The sequence below is a fragment of the Azolla caroliniana genome, unplaced genomic scaffold (assembly GCF_043228905.1).
Source record: "Azolla caroliniana isolate FFs.n. ecotype wild unplaced genomic scaffold, voAzoCaro1.0.p SCAF_9, whole genome shotgun sequence".
NCBI classification, from domain to species: Eukaryota; Viridiplantae; Streptophyta; class Polypodiopsida; order Salviniales; family Salviniaceae; genus Azolla; species Azolla caroliniana.
The window spans coordinates 20,936,428-20,956,640 of record NW_028230444.1 but is presented as its reverse complement, the minus strand read 5'-3'; the positions used below and the strand labels follow the sequence as shown (position 1 = coordinate 20,956,640).

At 37.1% G+C, this 20,213-nt stretch overlaps 2 protein-coding genes across 4 annotated transcripts; one reads left to right on the top strand and one right to left on the bottom strand.

Moving 5' to 3' along the window:
- The first annotated feature begins 1,867 nt into the window (after window positions 1–1,867).
- PPOX (pyridoxin (pyrodoxamine) 5'-phosphate oxidase) lies at window positions 1,868–13,425 on the top strand. Of its 2 annotated transcripts, none has more exons than XM_087325044.1 (15): window positions 1,868–1,990; window positions 2,058–2,111; window positions 2,490–2,747; window positions 3,339–3,377; window positions 8,913–9,080; window positions 9,227–9,332; window positions 10,828–10,973; window positions 11,152–11,394; window positions 11,475–11,563; window positions 11,657–11,707; window positions 11,781–11,871; window positions 12,379–12,483; window positions 12,566–12,636; window positions 12,881–12,976; window positions 13,070–13,425. In XM_087325044.1, the coding sequence occupies exons 3-15, from the start codon at window positions 2,595–2,597 to the stop codon at window positions 13,122–13,124; spliced, it is 1,413 nt and encodes a 470-aa protein (XP_087181170.1). In that variant the 5' UTR covers window positions 1,868–1,990; window positions 2,058–2,111; window positions 2,490–2,594; the 3' UTR covers window positions 13,125–13,425. The 2 variants fall into 2 exon arrangements, with proteins under 2 accessions (XP_087181170.1, XP_087181169.1); XM_087325043.1 differs by having other exon boundaries at window positions 1,874–1,990; window positions 2,063–2,111.
- An 887-nt stretch (window positions 13,426–14,312) lies between these two features.
- Window positions 14,313–18,431, bottom strand: LOC147860571 (uncharacterized). Of its 2 annotated transcripts, none has more exons than XM_087324732.1 (4): window positions 18,008–18,431; window positions 15,319–17,642; window positions 15,125–15,229; window positions 14,313–14,807 (listed from the first exon to the last, which is right to left on the bottom strand). In XM_087324732.1, exons 1-3 carry the CDS (start codon window positions 18,330–18,332, stop codon window positions 15,134–15,136), a joined length of 2,745 nt encoding a protein of 914 aa, XP_087180858.1. In that variant the 5' UTR covers window positions 18,333–18,431; the 3' UTR covers window positions 14,313–14,807; window positions 15,125–15,133. The 2 variants fall into 2 exon arrangements, with proteins under 2 accessions (XP_087180858.1, XP_087180859.1); XM_087324733.1 differs by having other exon boundaries at window positions 15,125–15,220.
- Window positions 18,432–20,213: the final 1,782 nt, after the last annotated feature.

Here is a 20,213-nt window from a genome sequence, read left to right as displayed (position 1 = left end):
TCCATGATTCCAGCATGTATGAACATGTTGTCATGTACAACCGTGTGATCAACACCCACTTTACGGGATCTTAGCCCTTCGAACAATTTAATCTAAATAATCATTTTGCTTATTATTAGCATTTTTATTCATAAGGTTGACAAGGTTGTTTGCAAATATCAATAAAAAGTAATGCTTCGACACTTGCATACCACATTAGCATCTATATAATCAATGTTGTTAGTGATATAAAAATCAAGGTGTATAATTTAGTTGCAAACATCAAAAGGTAATGCTTCAACACTTGCATTCCACACGAGCATCTATAAAATTGGTGAGATTAAGATCATGATGTATAATTTAATAGCATGCCAAGCTATGGCAAACATCGATAGACGTTAATGCTTCGACACTTGCATTCTACAGTAGCATATAAATCACTACAGTTGGGTAGATTAAAATCAAGGTGTATAATTGAAGAGCATGCCACAATGCCAAGCAGTGATCGGATGGGTGTTCTAGTGAGACGCCAAAGTTAACGGGTAAAAAATTGAATGAATTTATAGTTATAACTTATAAACATAAATATATCTATATACATGTGTGTATATTTCTAGGAATCGGCAACGGCTTGGCTCAAGCCTAAACTGAACCGCCCAACCGGTTAAGGCTTAATTACGTTGGTAAATCAGTTTGGGCTGTTTGGTTCAAGTTTGGGAACTCCCAAACGGGTTAAGGCTTAACCGGTTTGGTTTTGGACAAGGCCAAATCGCAAACCAAACCGGTTTAGCCGTAACCGAACCCGAACCGTAGCCGATTCTTAAATTTTTGTATATACGTGTATATACGTATATGTATTCGTATATGTGTACTCGTGGGCGAATTGCATACACATTCACTTTGTTTCCTCAAGATATTGTAATTCTCTTTTCTCGATACAATATCTAAAGACACCTTCAAGGCTCTATAGATGAGGCAAATCTCTTTTCTCTAATATCTTATCGTCTCAACACACAAGGTATAATATAAGGTAATATTTGGTGATTAGGACACCGATGATATTTTACGCTAAGTCTCTTTGTCCTTTGTTTGGGAGACCGTTTAAAACCCTTAAACCATTCATTTGTTTAATCTAAATAATCATTTTTCTTATTAATAGCATCTTAATTCGTAATGTTGGTAAGGTTGTTTCGCAAAAATCAATAAAAGGCAATGCTTCGACACTTGTGTACCACATTAGCATCTATAAATCAATTTTGTTAGTGAGATAAAAATCAAGGTGTATAATTTAGTTGTAGACATCAAAAAGTAATGCTTCAACACTTGCATTCCACACGAGCATCTATAAATCACTGAAATTAGTGAGATTAAGATCAAGGCGTATAATTTAATAACATGCTAGGATATGGCAGACATCAATATAAGTTAATGATTCACCACTTGAACTCTGTACTAACATCTATAACTCACTACAGTTAGCTAGATTAAATCAAGGTGTATAATTGAAGACCACGCCACATTGCCAAGCAGTGATCGGATGGGTGTTCTACTGCGAAGCCAAAGTTAACAAGAAAATAAATGAATAAATTTATTGTTATAAACATAAATATATATGTATATATGTGTGTATATTTCTAGGAATCGGCAATAGCTTGGCTCAAGCATGAACTGAACTGATAAACCGGTTAATGCTTAATCGGCTTGGGCTGTTCGGTTCAAGTTTGGGAACTCCCAAACGGGTTAAGGCTTAACCGGTTTGGTTTTGGACAAGGCCAAACCGCAAACCAACCCGGTTAAGCCGTAACCGAACCCGAACCGTAGCCGATTCTTAAATTTTTGTATATACGTGTATATACGTATATGTATTCGTATACGTGTACTCGTGGGCGAATTGCATACACATTCACTCTGTTTCCTCGAGATATTGTAATTCGTAGGAGTCCTGTTGCTTTGCTGTGAGAAGGATTATGGCGATTCAAGCTGCCCTCTGCACGCCCCTCCGTTCCGCTCTGTAAGTCTCCCTCATATTCTCTCCTGACCTTCTTTATCGCTCCTAACCTTTCGATTGTTTTGACCAGTGCAGAGGAGTCTCTTCTCGCTTCCGTTTCCCCATACTAAAATCTCCGTTTCAGGTTCCTTCCAATTCTTCTCTAAAAAAATAAAATCTGCTCTATTCTATTTCTTTCCTTCTTCTTTTGCATCTATGATCAGTTTTGTAAAGGTAAAGATAAACCCTTTGGATTCTTTGTAGAACAAAAATGCTCAGTTATGTGTAAATATTTGTTTATTTCAGACCATCAAGATTAAAGCCCCTAAGCTTTGCCAACACTACATCATCACCTTCGTACATTTTATTTGTAGTTACAATCTCTGATGAATGTATGAAGACAATGCTTTTATGTCATGCCTTAGCACGTAAAAGTCTTGGTCATACATTTGTTATCAATTTGGAAAGACATAGAGATTATTGATTTCTGTCTTATTATCATTCTTTTTTCATTATATCTCAGTTTTCGGCGGTTTCAAGCTTTATTCATCCCGTATCCCGCATTTATTCTTCTTTTTCGGCTTCTTCTTCTTCTCCTCCTTTGAGAATATTTAGTAATCAAAGGTGTATGTATACGGACGTGGTTCAAGGCAAGAAGATGGAAGATTCGCTCAGACATATACATGATCTTGACTATATATCTTACCTCTCTCAAGCTCAATCAGCTACGATTGATGAAGAGCTAATGGGATCCATCGGCTTCAGTATTGATCAGCTCATGGTAAGTCCCGAGCTCTGACTATTCGTCCACCATATTCTTTGGAAAATGTAATCTTTACCATAACGTGACAAACTTTCATCTTAATTTGTTGAAACTACTTATGAACAAATGTAAACCAAAAACAGCAGTTCTACCGGAAGGTAAAACGTTCAATTGAAATTTGTATTGAAATGATTTGTGAAGAAATATCAAAGGAAAACAATAACTCTATTGGAAAAAGTAAGAAACCTAAATCTGAACTTTTTGGAACTACTTATAAGCCACTATCTTAACATTTGAAGGTAAAAGAACTTTCGGATGTTAATAAACCTTATTCTAAGATTGTTGAAATTATTGATCAGAAACTGTAAACAAAAAACAATAGTTTTAAGTAAAGTGATAAACTTTCATCAACTATTTCCAGTTTATTTTCTTATGAAATTTTTTCTCATAGTCTAGAAGTATCTGAACCTTTAATTTAAAATTTTGAAACGGTTTCAAATAATGGGAGTGCAAATTACATTCAAATTGAGCTTTTGTTCAACATTATTTCTTATTATTACTCTACGTTTGGTTGCTTACTACAAATTTTTGATATTCCATTGCTTTCAGGAGCTGGCTGGGTTGAGTGTTGCATCAGCTATAGGAGAGGTAGTAAGATTCTTATCATGTTGTTTTAGTAGATTATTCTCTCTAGAGCAACCGTTTTTCATTTTTAGTTGTCATTGGGGTAAAGGTAAAGAGGGATGTTTGACGGATCAGCTATTGAGAGATGACGTTCAGCAAACAGGACTGTAGTAGAGATAAGAGTAGAGACACACAGATCTTTGGTGTACCCAACCGCCTTGATTGGTACACAAGAAAAAAGAAGGTTATTATATTAGTTAACCTTACATAGAAAGTGGTGTGTTCACATTATAAAAGGAGGTGTCCTGTCCAAGTGAACAATGTGTTCACATATACGAATAATTACCTAATTTGTGAACTACGGGCCTTTACACCTAACAACCTCCCACTTAAAGGTCCGATGTGAACATTCAAGTAACTCCCACTAACTGTATGCAATGCTCATGTTGAGCTTTGCCAAGACTTTTAGTGAGAATATCTGCAGGATTATCCTGTGTTTTGATCTTGGTCAATGTGACTAGACCATCCTCCAAAACTTGTCTGATAAAGTGATGTCGCACATCAATGTGTTTGGTGCGCGAATGAAACATGGCATTCTTAGCCAGATACACAGCACTCTGGCTATCACATCCTAACACAGGAGTACTAACAGACATGCCAAGATCTTCACCAAGTCTGCTGAGCCATATAGCTTCCTTTGAAGCTTCTGTAGCTGAAATATATTCAGCTTCAGTAGTACTCAGTGCTACAATCTTTTGCAATTTGGAGCACCAAGACACTGCTCCACCAGCAACTGTAAATATATACCCGCTAGTAGACTTACGTGTATCCAAGTCACCTGCCATGTCTGCATCACAATATCCCTGCAAATTTAATGCACCCTTCCCATAGCATAAACATTTTCTTTGTGTACCTTTAAGATACCTGAAAACACACTTGACAGCCTCCCAATGTGCTTTCCCGGGATTAGACATATAGCGACTAACAACTCCCACTGCATAAGCAATATCTGGACGAGTAGCTACCATAGCATACATTAGAGAACCACATGCTGATGCATAAGGAATTCCCTTCATAGCATTGATTTCCATCTCATCCTTTGGACAATCAGCCTTGCTGAGTTTAAGATATGACGGCAAAGGAACTCCAAGGGACTTTGCTTCTGCCATATTAAATCTGTTAAGCACTTTTTCAATGTACTTTTCTTGTGACAAAAACAACAATTTGTCTTTTCTGTTTCTACTGATTCTCATGCCCAAAATATGCTCTGCATTTCCCAAATCTTTCATAGAGAAGACCAATTTCAGTTGATCTTTTAGAGCATCAAGACTAGTCTTTCTTTTCCCAGCTAGCAACATATCATCCACATATAGAACAAGTATGATAGGACTGTCATCGATATCCTTTTTCGTGTATAAACAATGATCTGCATAGCTACGATCAAAGCCTTGAGAAAGCATAAAAGTATCAAACTTCTTATACCACTGTCGTGGTGCTTGTTTTAGGCCATACAAGCTACGTTTTAGTTTGCATACCAAATGCTCCTTGTTAGAGACTACAAAACCCTCAGGTTGTTTCATGTAGATCTCTTCATCAATATCACCATGCAAAAAAGCGGTCTTTACATCCATTTGGTACAACTCCAAATTAAGCATTGCAGTGAGAGCAAATAGCACACGAAGTGTGGTCATCTTCACAACAGGAGAGAAGACCTCTTGGAAGTCAATACCTTCCTTCTGTGCATAACCCTTGGCAACTAATCTTGCCTTGTATTTTGGTTTCCCTTCAATTTCCTTTACCTTATAAACCCACTTATTTGGAAGAGCTTTCCTTCCTTGAGGTAAGGACATAAGATCCCATGTATCATTTGCATATAAAGATTTTATTTCTTCTTGCATTGCAAGCTCCCACTTACTACTAAGTTCACATGACATTGCCTCCTTATAAGTAAGAGGTTCACCCTCATCTGACAGCATGACATAATGCAAAGAGGGGTCATATCTATATACCTGCCTCCTTGAACGATTAGACCTACGTACCCAATGATCAGTATTTTCTGGGATTGGTTCTAAATCTGGAGGAAAATCATTTTCAGCACTTTCTGGCTGTTGCGAACCATGTCCAGCATGTTGTTCGACATCTATATTTTGTTCTTCAGTACCTTCATCTCGTTGACCAATATCTTCATGAGCATCTCTTTGCTGTCCAACTTCTTCTGGCTCAAAGATAACCGGTTGACCATCATATTCAACCTTTGGTATAGCATCATGAGGTTTATTTTCAGATTTTGTGGATGGCTGTAATTGCTGAAATGTAACGCTCTTAGAGTTCCCAACAGAGGAACAAGCATTTTTCAGCAATTTTTCTTCATTAAAAACAACATCCCGGCTGCGTACAATTTTTCTGGACTGAGGTAACCAAATCCTATAGCCCATTTCACCTTCATCACCATAGCCCATAAAAATGCCCATGGTGGACTTAGCATCGAGCTTATTTCTCAGCTCACTTCTAATGTGTACAAACGCATCACAACCAAAAATTCGTAAATGGTCATATGAAGCTGGTTTGCCAGACCAAACCTCCTCAGGGATTCCATTTTTTAAGGACTTGTTGGGAGAACGATTACATATATGAACCGCGGTTTTTAATGCTTCTCCCCAAAATTCATGAGGGAGATTAGCTGTGGACAGCATGCATCGTACTCGCTCACACAAGGTCCTATTATACCTTTCTGCCACCCCATTTGATGAAGGGTTATATGGAGCAGTAAGCTCTCTTTTAATACCATGTAAGTCACAATAAGACTTAAATTCTGCAGATGTAAACTCACCCCCATTATCTGTTCTGAGACATTTCAGTTTTGTCCCTTTTTGAGTAGTCACAAATGCATGAAAAGATTTAAATGCATCAAATGCATCACCTTTTCTTTTCATCAAGTACACCCAAATCTTCCTAGAATAATCATCGATAAAGGAAATAAAATACGCAGCACCGCCCAAGGATTTTACAGGCATGCTACATACATCAGAATGCACCAAATCTAGCACATTTGGTTTACGAGAGATACCAGAATAATAAGAATTTCTCACTTGTTTGCCAAATAGACAATCATTACAAAAAACCAGCTTTGATCCTTTAACATCAAATCTTTTTAAAGCAGAAAGGACTTCAAGTCCTTTTTGGCTCATATGTCCTAATCTCTTATGCCAAAGCTCTAAACGAGAGTCGAATTCAGCAATAGCAAGAAACTTTTCAGGTAAAGCTTTACATTGCAAACAGTACAGAGTGCCCTTTTTGCAACTTTTCACAATAACCATAGATCCTTTCTTTAGTTTCCATAATCCACCACCGAATAATGTGGTGTAACCATGCAAATCCATCTGTCCTACAGATAGCAAACTTTTCTTTATGCCAGGTACATACCTAACATCTTTGAGCACAAGTTCTTGACCATTATCCAAAGACAAGTGTATGGTTCCAATACCATCAATATTGCAAGCACTATTGTTACCAAGATAAACTTTTCCATAACTGCCTGCATCAAATGTGGTAAAGCACTCCAAACATGGAGTAACATGAAACGAAGCCCCAGAGTCTACTATCCATGTCTGTGTCAATCCATCATCGATTGACAATAAAGCATCAATAACATCTGTTTTGGTGATTTGCATGTCTTGAACATGAGCTATAAAGGCATCACCTGTAATACAAAGTACATCACCATCTTCACCAGATAGCTCTTCAATGATAACATTTGAAGCCATATTAGCTTTCTCTGTTGTATTAAACTTATCCTCTTTGTTTTTCTTCTCTCCAACATTCTTCTTCCTTTCTAGTTCCATCTTCCAATATCTACAATCAGGTTTCTTATGACCTTTACGGCCACAATGATAGCAAGTGATATCTTGTTGTTTTCCTTTCCCTCTACTCTTACTTCTATTTCTTTGTCCTACATTTGGGTTCCTCTTATCATATCTCCCCCTAATATTGTATGCTGAACCACTACCTTCTCCGCTAGATTGTCTTCTAATCTCTTCACTGAGAATAGAGCCCCGCACACCATCGAAGGTCAAGGTGGGGCTATTAGATAGTGAAACAACTAATGTTTCACACGAATCCGGTAAAGTCATAAGTAGGAAGATAGCTTTGAGCTTGTCATCAAAAGCTGGTAATCCTGAATCTTGTAGTTGGGAGAGAGTACCTGTGAATAAAGATAGATGCTCTGTTGCACCTTTCGACTCATCAAGCCTCATACTGACAAGTTTTCTCATCAAATGCACCTGATTCACAGGAGTAGTATTCTCGTAAGTTTTCTTAAGTTTCTCCCAAACTTGATGGGCAGTAGTCAAGCCCTTTACATCTACAAGAATTTCATCAGAAACAGCCATTTTAATATATGTAATGGCTTTCTTATTCAGAGTGTTCCAAGCATCATTTTCCATGCTCTCTGGTTTCTTTTCTACGAGAGCATCTTCACAATCTCTTAGAAAGAGGATGCCCAGCATACGCTCTTTCCACAATTCGAAACCTTTTCCATCAAATCTCTTGATTTCAAAGAGGTTTTTCACTTCAGCTGAAGTGGAGGCCATTGCTCCCAAGATTTATGACAGATGCCTTCAGAAATTGAGCAGAATACCAATAGAAAAGGGTCTGACAGATTTTTTATTTTTTATTATTTTTTATTTTTTAAATCTGTGTTTTCTGCTGATTCTGAATCTAAAGAAAAACAGCAAAGTAGAGGAAAGAGATTTGGCTCTGATACCAGTTAAAGGTAAAGAGGGATGTTTGACGGATCAGCTATTGAGAGATGACGTTCAGCAAACAGGACTGTAGTAGAGATAAGAGTAGAGACACACAGATCTTTGGTGTACCCAACCGCCTTGATTGGTACACAAGAAAAAAGAAGGTTATTATATTAGTTAACCTTACATAGAAAGTGGTGTGTTCACATTATAAAAGGAGGTGTCCTGTCCAAGTGAACAATGTGTTCACATATACGAATAATTACCTAATTTGTGAACTACGGGCCTTTACACCTAACATGGGGTTCCAAGAGCCATTAACGGTCAAGATTCTCTCTTTTTTCAGTGAAAAAATAGAAATTCTAGTTTAATCCATTTTCCTTATTTACATGTGAATATTATCATATCTCACATATGACAGTAGCTTTTAACAGCATTTAGTATCTTGTTTCTTAGTGCTATTAAATCTCAGTGGGATATGGATATAATAAAAACAGCCTTGCAATGGAAGTGCAAGGTCATACATGCCAGAAGATATCACAATTATTTTGAGTCCTTCACATTTACTGTCTGATTGCTATAATTCATGGCATTTTTTATTAACCTGGGATAAATATAAGAATGGAAACAGATACGAAGACACATCATTGAACAACAGGAAATTTTGTTTTACAATCTTAGAACCAAGTAATTGAGAATCAATCTCAATTATTCATGCAGAGACTTCATTAATTATAGTAAGAATTCGATCATGCACATGTATGCTGAAGTCTGTGCAAATTCGCTTCATAATTAAATATTTTCAATGATACTGCAGGTTTATGGAGTTCAAGAATATAGCCGTATTCTTGTTTTATGTGGACCAGGAAACAATGGTGGTGACGGACTTGTTGCTAGTAGACATCTCCATCACTTTGGTTATAAGCCTACAATATTTTACCCAAAACGCACTGATAAGCCCATTTACAATGGTTTAGTGACTCAGGTTTGCAAATCCCCTTTCATAACTTGTGGAGATCTATAATTAACCTCATTTGTGCACATTGCATAACAACTTGCTATACTTGGTTATTTTTTGTGTATGATCTTTCAGAAATGGCAATTACTGAGACATCTCTTTGATTTCTACAGCTTGAAAACCTCTCAATACCTTTTTTGGCAACTGAACAGCTAACTGCAGATTCTGTAGGGGAGTTTGATGTAATTTTGGACGCCATTTTTGGATTCTCCTTTCATGGTATTGTTTTTTGAACTTTCTCTTTCAAACTTAACAGTAATGGAAGGATGAGTAGGGGAAGACCGCAAGGTCACATATTTGACCCTTAGATTATTGGGTGGCATCTGGGCATGAAGATATAGCCCTAATACAAAAAAAGAGGCGGGGACAGAGGGAATGGATGAGGAAGCTAGCATAATGTTAGTATGATTTATGAGCTGATTTCTATCACCCATTATAAATTGCCATATTCCACTTTCTTGGGACCTTGAGTTCTTTTGTTACTTCTATAAAGGAAAGAAAAAAAGGTATACACAATGTTAATTTTTATTTTAGATGTTCTATTAATCATAAATCTCTTTCTTTACATTCTCTGTCTGTGGCATGTCCCTATTTACTCGCTGGATCAGTTTGTTCTGATCAATTGCAAGATGAAGCACCATTGATAATTTGCACAATTCTATGATGAAATACTTTAGGTTATTGCAGGGCCTTTTTGTTGAGATTCAGAAGGTACAGGCCTGGAAGTACTAGGTTGAGTATATTTGTTGTATGGAAAGGTATAGCTACTTACATTGTTAATAGCTGTCACGATAAGGTCAGCCCGTTTTTTGATCTGGGTACTAAGCCATATAGCCATATTGTGGTCAGTCTGTTCTGATCAATGGCAAGATGAAGCAACGTTGCATAGTTTGCATGATTCTATGATGAAATATATTGGGTTACTGCAGGGGCTTCTTTTTGAGATTAGAAGGTACAGGCCAGGAAGAATTAGTTTGAGTATATTTTTTGAATGGAAGGATATAGCACGTACATTGTTAATAGCGGTCACGATGAGGTCAGCCTGTTTGCTGGATCTGGGTACTAAGCCATATAGCCATACTGGGTTCAGTTTGTTCTGGTCAATGGCAAGATGAAGCACCATTGATAGTTTGCACAATTCTATGATGAAATGCATTGGGTTACTACAGGGGGTTCTTTTTGGGATTACTAAGGTACAGGCCAGGAAGTATTAGTTCGAGCATATTTGATGCATGGAACGAGGTAGCTTCTCACATTGTTGATAGTTGGGATCTGGGTACTAAGCCATATAGCCAGACTGGGATCTGATCAATGGCAAGACGAAGCACCATTGATAGTTTGCACAATTCTATGACGAAATGCATTGGGTTACTGCAGGGGGGTCCTTATGAGATTAGTAAGGTACAGGCCAGGAAATATTAGTTTGAGTATATTTGCTATATGGAAAGGTATCACCACTTATTTTGTTAATAGCTGTCACTACTTATATTGTTAACGGCTGCCAGGATGAGGGCACCTTGTTTAAGGCTGGATCTGGATACTAAGCCATATAGCCATATTGGTTGAAGTGAAATCGTGAACCTATTAGTGCAGCCGTGTTAATTTATTTTGGAGTGAGTTCAAAAGAATTCTCAATCTGAAAAAGTCAGAAAGTGTTCAAACAGGAATTTTCTGATTTATCATCCAAACGTAATCTTGAACTTGTACTCTACAGGTAAAGCTCGGCCGCCTTTTGATAAAATACTTCAAATCTTGACAGAGTCAAACAAAGGTGTTCCAATAGTCTCTGTGGATATCCCCTCAGGGTGGGATGTTGAGGAAGGAGACAAGAATGGAACTGGTTTGAAGCCCAAAATGCTTGTATGTAATCGAAAACCTACTCTTTTAACTGACGAATGATTTGATTTATTTATGTAGACAAAATCTTGTATTAAGCCTTACATGTTAATAGTTTCCATTCTGAGCTTCAGTTTATCGGCTTCTTACATGTATGCATGTGTACATGTATAAAAGGCTTCTTTAATCTTTGATCTCATAGGTGTCTTTGACTGCACCCAAGTTGTGTGCGAAAACATTTAAGGGCGATCATCACTTCCTTGGTGGTCGGTTTGTGCCACCATCAATAGTGGAGAAATATAATCTGCATCTCCCTCCTTATCCAGGCACAGATATGTGCGTCAGGATAGGAAAGCCGCCCAAAATTGATGTTGCAGCATTGCGTGAAAACTATGTTGGTGCGGTCCTCCTTGAGGAGAATGTAAAGTCTGATCCCATCAAACAGGTAGATGTTGAAAAGTTTAAAGCATTACAATCTTTTAGCAATACGTACAGGGCTTAGAATTTCTTTATGTTTTTCAACAGTTTCAAGAGTGGTTTGAAGATGCTGTTGCTACAGGCCTGCCAGAACCCAATGCGATGACTTTAGCAACGGCTGATACTAAAGGCCACCCGTATGCATGCAAGCTCAAATATTATGTGTTTGTTAATAGTAAGTGGTTAATTAGAATGATTTCTATTCTAATCTGAGACTGTGCATCTGCCAGGTCTGCTCGAGTGGTCCTGCTTAAAGGTTATGATGAAAACGGTTTCGTATGGTAAAACACAGTATTTCAGCTGAAGAGAATCATGTGGTTCAATGCCAACATCTTAATACATATTCTTTTGTAGGTATACAAATTATGGAAGTAGAAAATCTCAAGAATTGTTATCAAATCCCCGGGCTTCAATTGTTTTCCTTTGGAACGATCTTCATCGACAGGTAGTTCATAGTCTAATGTAATGGTTTGTAGATTGGATCATTACTGATTGAATTCTAAAGCTCTGGTATTTGGATACATTTAGCAATCAGGCAGATTGACTGTATGATGCATTTTAGTGACACATTAAGAAAAAAGCATAAACAGCCAAAGAGACACACCATAACGTAAGGTGATGTTGTAGGCAATTATGACCTAAGGATACTATAGGATCCCCACCCATCCAGTCCCATTATCTCCCCCATGACCGGGGATGCATATGCAAAGGAACTTTGTTTCTGGTGGTGACAAAACCAAATATACATTTTTTTACTGATGAGATGGATAGTGGTAATGTAACTTTATGTAATCATGAGTCGTATAATCCGAGAGACAATTTCTTTGGATTCCCAAGTTCCAACTCTTACATAGCATAGTCAGAAGTTATAGGCCAAACGCCCGTCAAATGGTGAATGTCCAAGACCTATATTTAAACTTCTTAAAATTCTCTTTAATTCCGTGATTGGCAGGTTCGAGTAGAAGGGAGTGTTGAGAAAGTTTCAGCTGAAGAGTCAGAAAATTACTTCAACAGCCGGCCTCGTGGAAGTCAGATTGGAGCTTTAGTTAGCCCTCAGGTATACTTCCACTCCTCTATTAGAGTTTTCTATTGGATAGTTCAAAATTATTATTTTTATAATTGTGTTACATGTGCCACAGAGCACAGTTTTACCTGGAAGACAAGCGCTAGATGATAGGTACAAGGAAATATCTGAAAAATATGCTAATGTGTAAGTGTTCCAATTTGATCTAAAGCTCTTTTCGTTTATTGTCTCTTTTATTAATCAAATCAAAATACTCAAAAGCTAATGACTCGCATAATCCTCTGTAGTTCTTTTATTTAAATTGGCTTGTATTAACCAAATTTTAGAACTAAAAAACTATTGCATTGTATAATCTTCTGGTTCTTTAGTTGAGTTGGGATACATTTTCCTTTTGTGGTTAGTTACTAACATGCTTATGGGGGTCTTTCAGGGATCCCATCCCAAAACCCGACCATTGGGGTGGTTTTAGACTGAAACCGGATGCAATAGAATTCTGGCAGGGGAGAGAATCCCGTCTCCATGACAGGTTTGCAAAGAGATATGGTTCAAGCTTTGTATAACTCTCAGTTTGATTTAAGGAGTTAACTTCATCATATTTTTGTTCATTTCCGTTTTTTAGATTGCGATTCACAAGGAATGGCCAAACCTGGGTGATGGAGCGTTTAGCACCTTAAAATCATCACTGTACTTACTAAATCTTCTATGATATTTGAGATTTAAAATAGAAAATTATATTTACTTGGTTCATTGGAAGAAATAATTTTTTTCTTGAATTCTACCCATTTATGTACATGCTCCATCTATGGATGTAACTTTTATAGTATGTAGTATGGAGAGGGAAGAATGCTACTCCAGTGCTGGATTTTAGATGAATCCAAGTTGTGACTCCATAGTAATAAACTTGAAATGATAATTGGAAATATTGTCATCAACAGAAAGTTTTGAAGCAAGTAATCGATCTATTGGCATGTAGAATTGAATGATTCACTCACAAATTGAGACTGACACGTGTGAAACTTTCCATCTACTTCCAATAGTGCGGCTAGCTGCTTCTATTGAAGGCATTTGATCTCTACATACATACTTTGATATCCCTAATATTTTGCTTAGTTCCGAAGATGTTGGGCTTTTACATATTTTCAAGCTCCCAAAACCCATTTCCTTGCAAGATTTGTACAAAAGCTGCTTTCGAGCACAACTATCATTTTTATTTGTTAGTACTCTAATCTGATATGCTCCAGCTGTTGAAGGTAATTGCCTTGCTACCAACACTTGCTACCAAAACAATGTCAAGAGTCAATGATGCTGTTGTAGATTTCAATGTGATATTCTCTTCTCCATGTCTCATGTACAGTCTACTTTAGTAAGCTCATGGTTTTTCATTTGCTATAGAACTTGTAGTTTCTAGAATGCGATATTCTCTTCTTCTCTCATATGTATGTCAGCTTAGTCTTCATGGTTTTCTCATTTGCTATTACCTGTATTTCCAGACCCATCATTTAGGTTCGCTTAGTTATACCAATGGTTAGAGAAATTTTAGTTTTATTTTAACATAGTAATAAGGCATGAATTTAAGAATTTCAAGAAAGAGTTCTTAACGTATCACTTCCCACAAAATCCTGCATATTATGGATGTGTTTAAGACATGAATTTCAGTATTTCAAGAAATAATTCTAAACACTTCACTTCCTACAAACTCATGCGTATTATAGATGTGTTGTGTACAGACGTTTTATGGTTGGTTCTCTAAGTTGGAAAGGCTTTTCTCCTTTATAATGAATCACGAAAAAATTTGAAGGACAATTATGGTGATTACTTTCTCAACAAATTATTTCTAAGAAATTGGTGCTTTTGAAAACGTGAGAATGAAACTCTGGTTTATCAGTGACCCAACAAAAAACAGTACATTCAATGGATTTCATCAGAATTCGTCCAATGTGCTGAACATGACACTCACAAATCCATCAAAAACATTACATTCAATGTATTTCATCAGAATTCATCCAATGTGCTGAACATGACACTCATAAATCCATCAAAATGTATAAACAATCCATCCTACACTCAGTTTATCCGGATATGCACATGAGGAATGTGCATAGATGTGTAATTTCAGCTCTTCTAATCTAAACAGAGACTATCATCCCAAGCCTACAATATACACAAATTCACAAAGATACCATCGAGATTTATGTGATAAGTGGTTACATTTCCCAAATTTATGTAAGAGGCTTTGTGTGTCTACAATGCGCTCACACACAAATCCAAAACATGCTAAAAAATGCAGCGGAGGAGAATTGTGAATCCTTCATCTCTCTAAAGCCTCTCCATTCAGGCTTTTAAATGTTGGCAAAAACCTGTCAAAGAGAGTTCAATCAAATAAAATTCATGCCCAGATTTGGCATGACTCTTTACAACAAAGAATAATATCTAAATGAAATTTATAAAGATGAAGAAAACAAAATGACAGCGAACAAATCTATGTGTTTTGACCAAGCACACATGCACCATTTTAATCAGACATTCCATCATGTACAGTGAAACCACCATACAACATCTGCTCAGTTATTGTGCTTGAAAAACAAATGACCATATCAACAATCAATGACCATGTGAGATGTTTCCTTAAAAAAGGAAAGGTCAAATTTCTACAATAACTAAAATGGAATAATACCTAGTTTGCTTATACATCTTGGGTGCTTGGAGATTGTGATGTCCTCCTCCGAAAAGAAGCTTGTTGATGATCCGCGGTCCTCCAAAATTCAAGAAGCTGAAAAAACTGGTGTTGTGCTGTTAGTAATGTATGTTGACAAAACAGTGTATATCCAATCTGATAGCTAAAACATCATTTTAAGTGTTTAAGATTACCTCCAATGGTCCAAAAAATGTCCTACCATTGGTGCTACAGGCACACCCGAGATCATCCATAGTGTTGGGATCATTCAATTGAGAGTTACCATGCTTACTAAGGTTGCCACCGTGTTGAACTACAATTCGCCTCCATACTTCTTCCAGCTCCGAAGTAGATATCTTCGATGACAAGGATGATGCATACCTCCGCTTTAGCTCTTCCTCTAATTTCGATGTACAAGGATTTAACACATCTTCTGAACTGGAATTGCCAATACATGCGGACGATGATTTCACATCCTGATGTTCATCAGGCATTAACTCGGGCTCTTCTGCCTGATGAAACCCTACATGGGGTGAATGAGAGGCTGATACCCTCTTAATGCCCAACGTGTGCATGTGGTTACGACTAGTACTTTCGAGGATATTCTTGGTAAAGTTATCACTTTCACCTATCGATGATATAATCGATAAACTTTTCTTTGTACCAATTGTATTGGCTTGGCCAGCGAGTGATGATGATGTCGTTGATCGACCAAACGCTTGCGTAGACTTGTTGGTTGTATTCTTATTACACATCAGGCATTTGCCACGATACTTTAGTGGCATATTACAAGTTGAGGCCGATTCATTTGTGCTAGTATTAGAAGCTCTACCAGTGTGTTTCATAATAGAATTACTCGAACAATTAGGACTCTTTTCAATATGCTCCTCTGGCAAACACTTATTCTGATAGCTAGGGCTAACTCTAGCGATACTATAGCTCGCATCGTTTGTAGGGAATTCTTGCATCATATCAACATTCTTATATTTACTCGATCGATTCGAACTCTTCAATATATGCTCCTCTAGTGAACCATTATTATGATAGCTAGTGCTAGCTCTGGTACTACCATTACTTGTATCCTTTGTAGGGAATAGTTCCCGCCTCATATCCACAACATTCCTATTATTAGTTTCTTTTCTAACTGTACTCTGTGAATAACTCCTACAAGGGCTTTTACTGATATTTCTTGCCTTGATATTATTATTCACATTTAGTTTAGCAGTTGGTTTGGATAGATTTATGTCAATTGGAGATTGCTTCCTAGGATTTGACAGACTTAAATCCCTTGAAGCTGATACCATGGTTTTCATCAATGTCGGTCTTGAATTAGGAGATGGAGATCCGTTCGATGAAAACGAACATGACGATGACTCTGGAGCTGATAGTATTGGGGCTTTCTTGTAGCTCTCATTTGATTCGGCACTTCGAGTTGATTTCTGTGTGGCACTATGACTTGATGGTGAATGTAAGGGCTTATTCATGCAATTTTTGTAGTCTAATTTTACAGTAGAGGGTTTTACTGATCTATCCATTATAGCCAATGCATTATCATGGTCTAGACTTGACTCAGTTTCAGGCTTATGCCTTACATTCTTGACATGCTCTCTAAATTTTATATCCTTGCTGCAAGCCACTGAAGGATAAGACAGAATCTCATGCTTCTCTTCTACAACATTACAGTTGCTCATTTGATTGAAAACCCTAGAAGTATTCAGAAGCTCATGCTTTGGGTCATGATGAGCACCATTTATTCTTCTTCTACATAAACTTTTACTCCTCTGAGGATCTAATATATAGCTAATGCCATCGACATCGCCAGCACCACCATTATCACCAACATAGTTACTCGGATTACTGGATGCATCATATAAATCCTGAATATAAAGCTTCTTCTGGTCATCGTCATCATCATCATCATCATCATCATCATCATCATCATTATGATCGTTAATCTTCTGAATCATTAAACTAGATACTGTTCTCAGATTTTCATTGTCTAGATATAAGGCATCATCATCAGATTCATGAGTACCATCATATTCTGCAACATTCTCTTCCGAGACATTACCATTTAGGTATTGCTCTCTTGAGTTGAAGATGCTCCCAAGAGGGTTATACCAATACATAACGTCGTCACCATGACCATCATGACATACTAAAGCATTCTCATCACGATCTGTTGTATGATTACCTATCATCATATCTTTGCCAAAGTTTCGTCTTCTTTTTGATATCATATGATTATCTCGGCTTTTCAATCCCATGCGGTTATTTCTGTTCTCTGATACCATTCTTCTGCTACCATTTTTTTCACCATGACAATATTCTGTGCTAACATAACTCTCAGAACCATCACCATCACCATCACCATCACCATCACCATCACCATCACCATCACCATCAAGGGGACGATTCATCATATACTGATCAAAATTATCAGGGCCAGCGATATATAGCATATGGCCTGTCTTCTGCTCTGCCCATTCAGCAATCCTGGCTAGTTGAGAAACCAAAGCTAGAAGGGCAGAAAAATAAAAAAAAACAAATATGACTTTTGAATTTATTATTTTAAACCTAACCCACCGACACAATTAAATAAAATCAGAACATCTTTCAGAAAATAAAATAAAATTACACCATAGCAAAATTTACTCATCACAAACAAATAGCAACATCAACAAGCAGTGTTTATGCCTGAAAATGGCTCATTCTGCAGTGGTTATTGAAATTAATAGATCTACTGTTAATTAAAGTTGAATTAACCCTTCCAAAGTTCAATCTTAACATCAAGAAACAGAGCACTTATTGAATCATTGATTTATTTAAATAGGCCAACTACAATCAAATACACTAAAAATATCATTAAATGAAGAGGCATACCTTCTTTGATGGGCTCATAAAAAGACTGGTCATATTGACCTGGTGATGATGTTTGCATGATTACTTGAATTAGCTTGTGCCATGAGAGGAAAATCAGAACAAAAGCAGAGCCCAAAGGCATCAAGAGGAGGAGGCCAAGGCAGGAAGCCAAGAAGAAGAAAGGTATGAAAAATGGGAGAGTAAAGGACATGAGGATCAGACTGCAAGAAAATATCCACCATGACCTCGAATTACTCATATTATTGTTTCTTCTTCGTCTCCTCCTCCTTCCATTGGCACTGGGAGAAATATAATCCGTGATTAATGTAGCACTAGTACCTTCCATTAATGCTATCAATCATGCAAAGACCAAAGGTTTTCAAGAAATAGAGGAGTATTAAAGAGGGTTTTCTTAACCAGTGATTAACGGAGGTGGGTTTTATTAGGCAGATGATTAATGGAGTTAGGTTTTCTCATTCAGGGGATTAAGGGAGATGAAAACTCTCATTCAGGGGATTAAGGGAGATGAGTTCTCTTGATCAGGGGATTAATATAGGTGGGATTTGGATTAAGATGATAGTGGGTTTTCTTAATGAGGGATCTTGATAAGGGGATTAATGACCGCAAGTTTTCATAATCAGCTGATTAATGGCGGGAAGTTTTTCTTAATCAAAGATTAATTATGACGGGTTTGCTTAATTATGCTACTGATTAAAGGAAGGCTAAAACAAAACAGGGGAGAAATTGTATTGGCAAAATAAAATATTATGAAGAATTTTAATCTTCTTTCATACAAATTTGTTTTTAAAAAAAAAATAAAAAAAATCTTCATATATTTATGTAAGCTTCACTTGGTACTGACACATGGACAAATGTGGGGGGAGCATGTGCTAAATTTAGTAATATTTGAGAATCTCACAGTTTCCTTTTTGAGGAATTTGTGGGCCCTCTTTCTTTGCATGAACCCTAATAATGCTCCCCCAAAAGAATTTTAACAATGTTGGTTGTCTAAGCCTCTCCCCACATTTGGTGCATATCAATTTATCAGAGTCCAAGACAGTCTTGTTGATGAAAGAGACATCAATTTGGTGCTTTGCACTACCGAAAGCTCGTGCCGTACAACCCTAGACTTACTGAGACACCAATGAACGAAAACACTACATAGATATCTGGGTTCATATTAGTCTACCTAGGATCGTATCATTCTTGGGGTCATATTAGAAGACATCAATAGTGACATATGACCCAGACACCCGTGAACGTAGATATATGTGTTCATACTAGTCGGGGATCGTATTAGTCTTGAGGTCATATTGGAAGACACCAATAGTGGCGTACGACCCAGACACCCATGAATGAGAACACTATGTATATAACTATGTTCATATTAGTCAGGGATCATATTAGTCTTGGGGTCCTATTGGAAGACATCGATAGTGACGTATGACCCATATACCAGTGAACGAAAACATTACATAGATATCTATGTTCATATTAGTCTGGGATCCTATTAGGCTTGGGGTCATATTGGAAGACACCAATAGTGACGTATGACCAAACACCCCTCCATGAGCACAATGCGTATATACTTGGGTTCATATTTGTCCTGGAATCATATTGAAAGACATCAATTTGGTGCTTTGCTACGAAAGGATCGGCATATGGCCTAGGCACTTGTGAATAAAACCACTACACATGCAACTCATACATAATAGAGATAGGTGAGCAAGAATAATGTATCTTACAACATGCACCATATCAACATCTCGAGCAAGTAACTTCTAGACCAACGAGCATATTGTTAGGGAATGCATGAGAACCCCCTTTTTCTTTTTGTTTGTCTTTCCCTTCTCATTCAAATAATTGACCCACCAAGATGTGCCCTACCAAAGCCAAAGCTAGAGCCAAGATAATAGGTCATATCCATGTTGCCTCATAAAATTTTACTCTTTACTACGTTTGGCTACATTCCCAGATGACCAAGTAAAAGTCAAGTATGACCTACAACTATACGTCCCCTTTATGATTGCATTGTTGTTTGTGTTTTATTGCACATTCATCCAACAATTACCAAAATTTTCGTCAGCGTTGATAAGTTACTATGATTCAAACAAATCTATCCAAGACGTGTATATAATGTGATTCTAGATCTTAATAATTGTCACATGGAAACCCAACAAGGTCCACATTAGACTTTATTCATGAGATGTATCATTGATTTCCATTC

Coding starts and splice junctions, on each gene's coding strand:
- PPOX (XM_087325043.1), top strand. CDS start 1,947: ATGGCGATTCAAGCTGCCCTCTGCACGCCCCTCCGTTCCGCTCT. Junction 11,564..11,656: donor GCTGATACTAAAGGCCACCC/GTATGCATGCAA, acceptor TGCATCTGCCAG/GTCTGCTCGAGTGGTCCTGC. Junction 11,872..12,378: donor GGAACGATCTTCATCGACAG/GTAGTTCATAGT, acceptor CGTGATTGGCAG/GTTCGAGTAGAAGGGAGTGT.
- LOC147860571 (XM_087324732.1), bottom strand. CDS start 18,332: ATGGAAGGTACTAGTGCTACATTAATCACGGATTATATTTCTCCCAGT. Junction 17,643..18,007: donor TTATGAGCCCATCAAAGAAG/GTATGCCTCTTC, acceptor CTGCCCTTCTAG/CTTTGGTTTCTCAACTAGCC. Junction 15,230..15,318: donor CATTTTTTGGACCATTGGAG/GTAATCTTAAAC, acceptor GCACAACACCAG/TTTTTTCAGCTTCTTGAATT.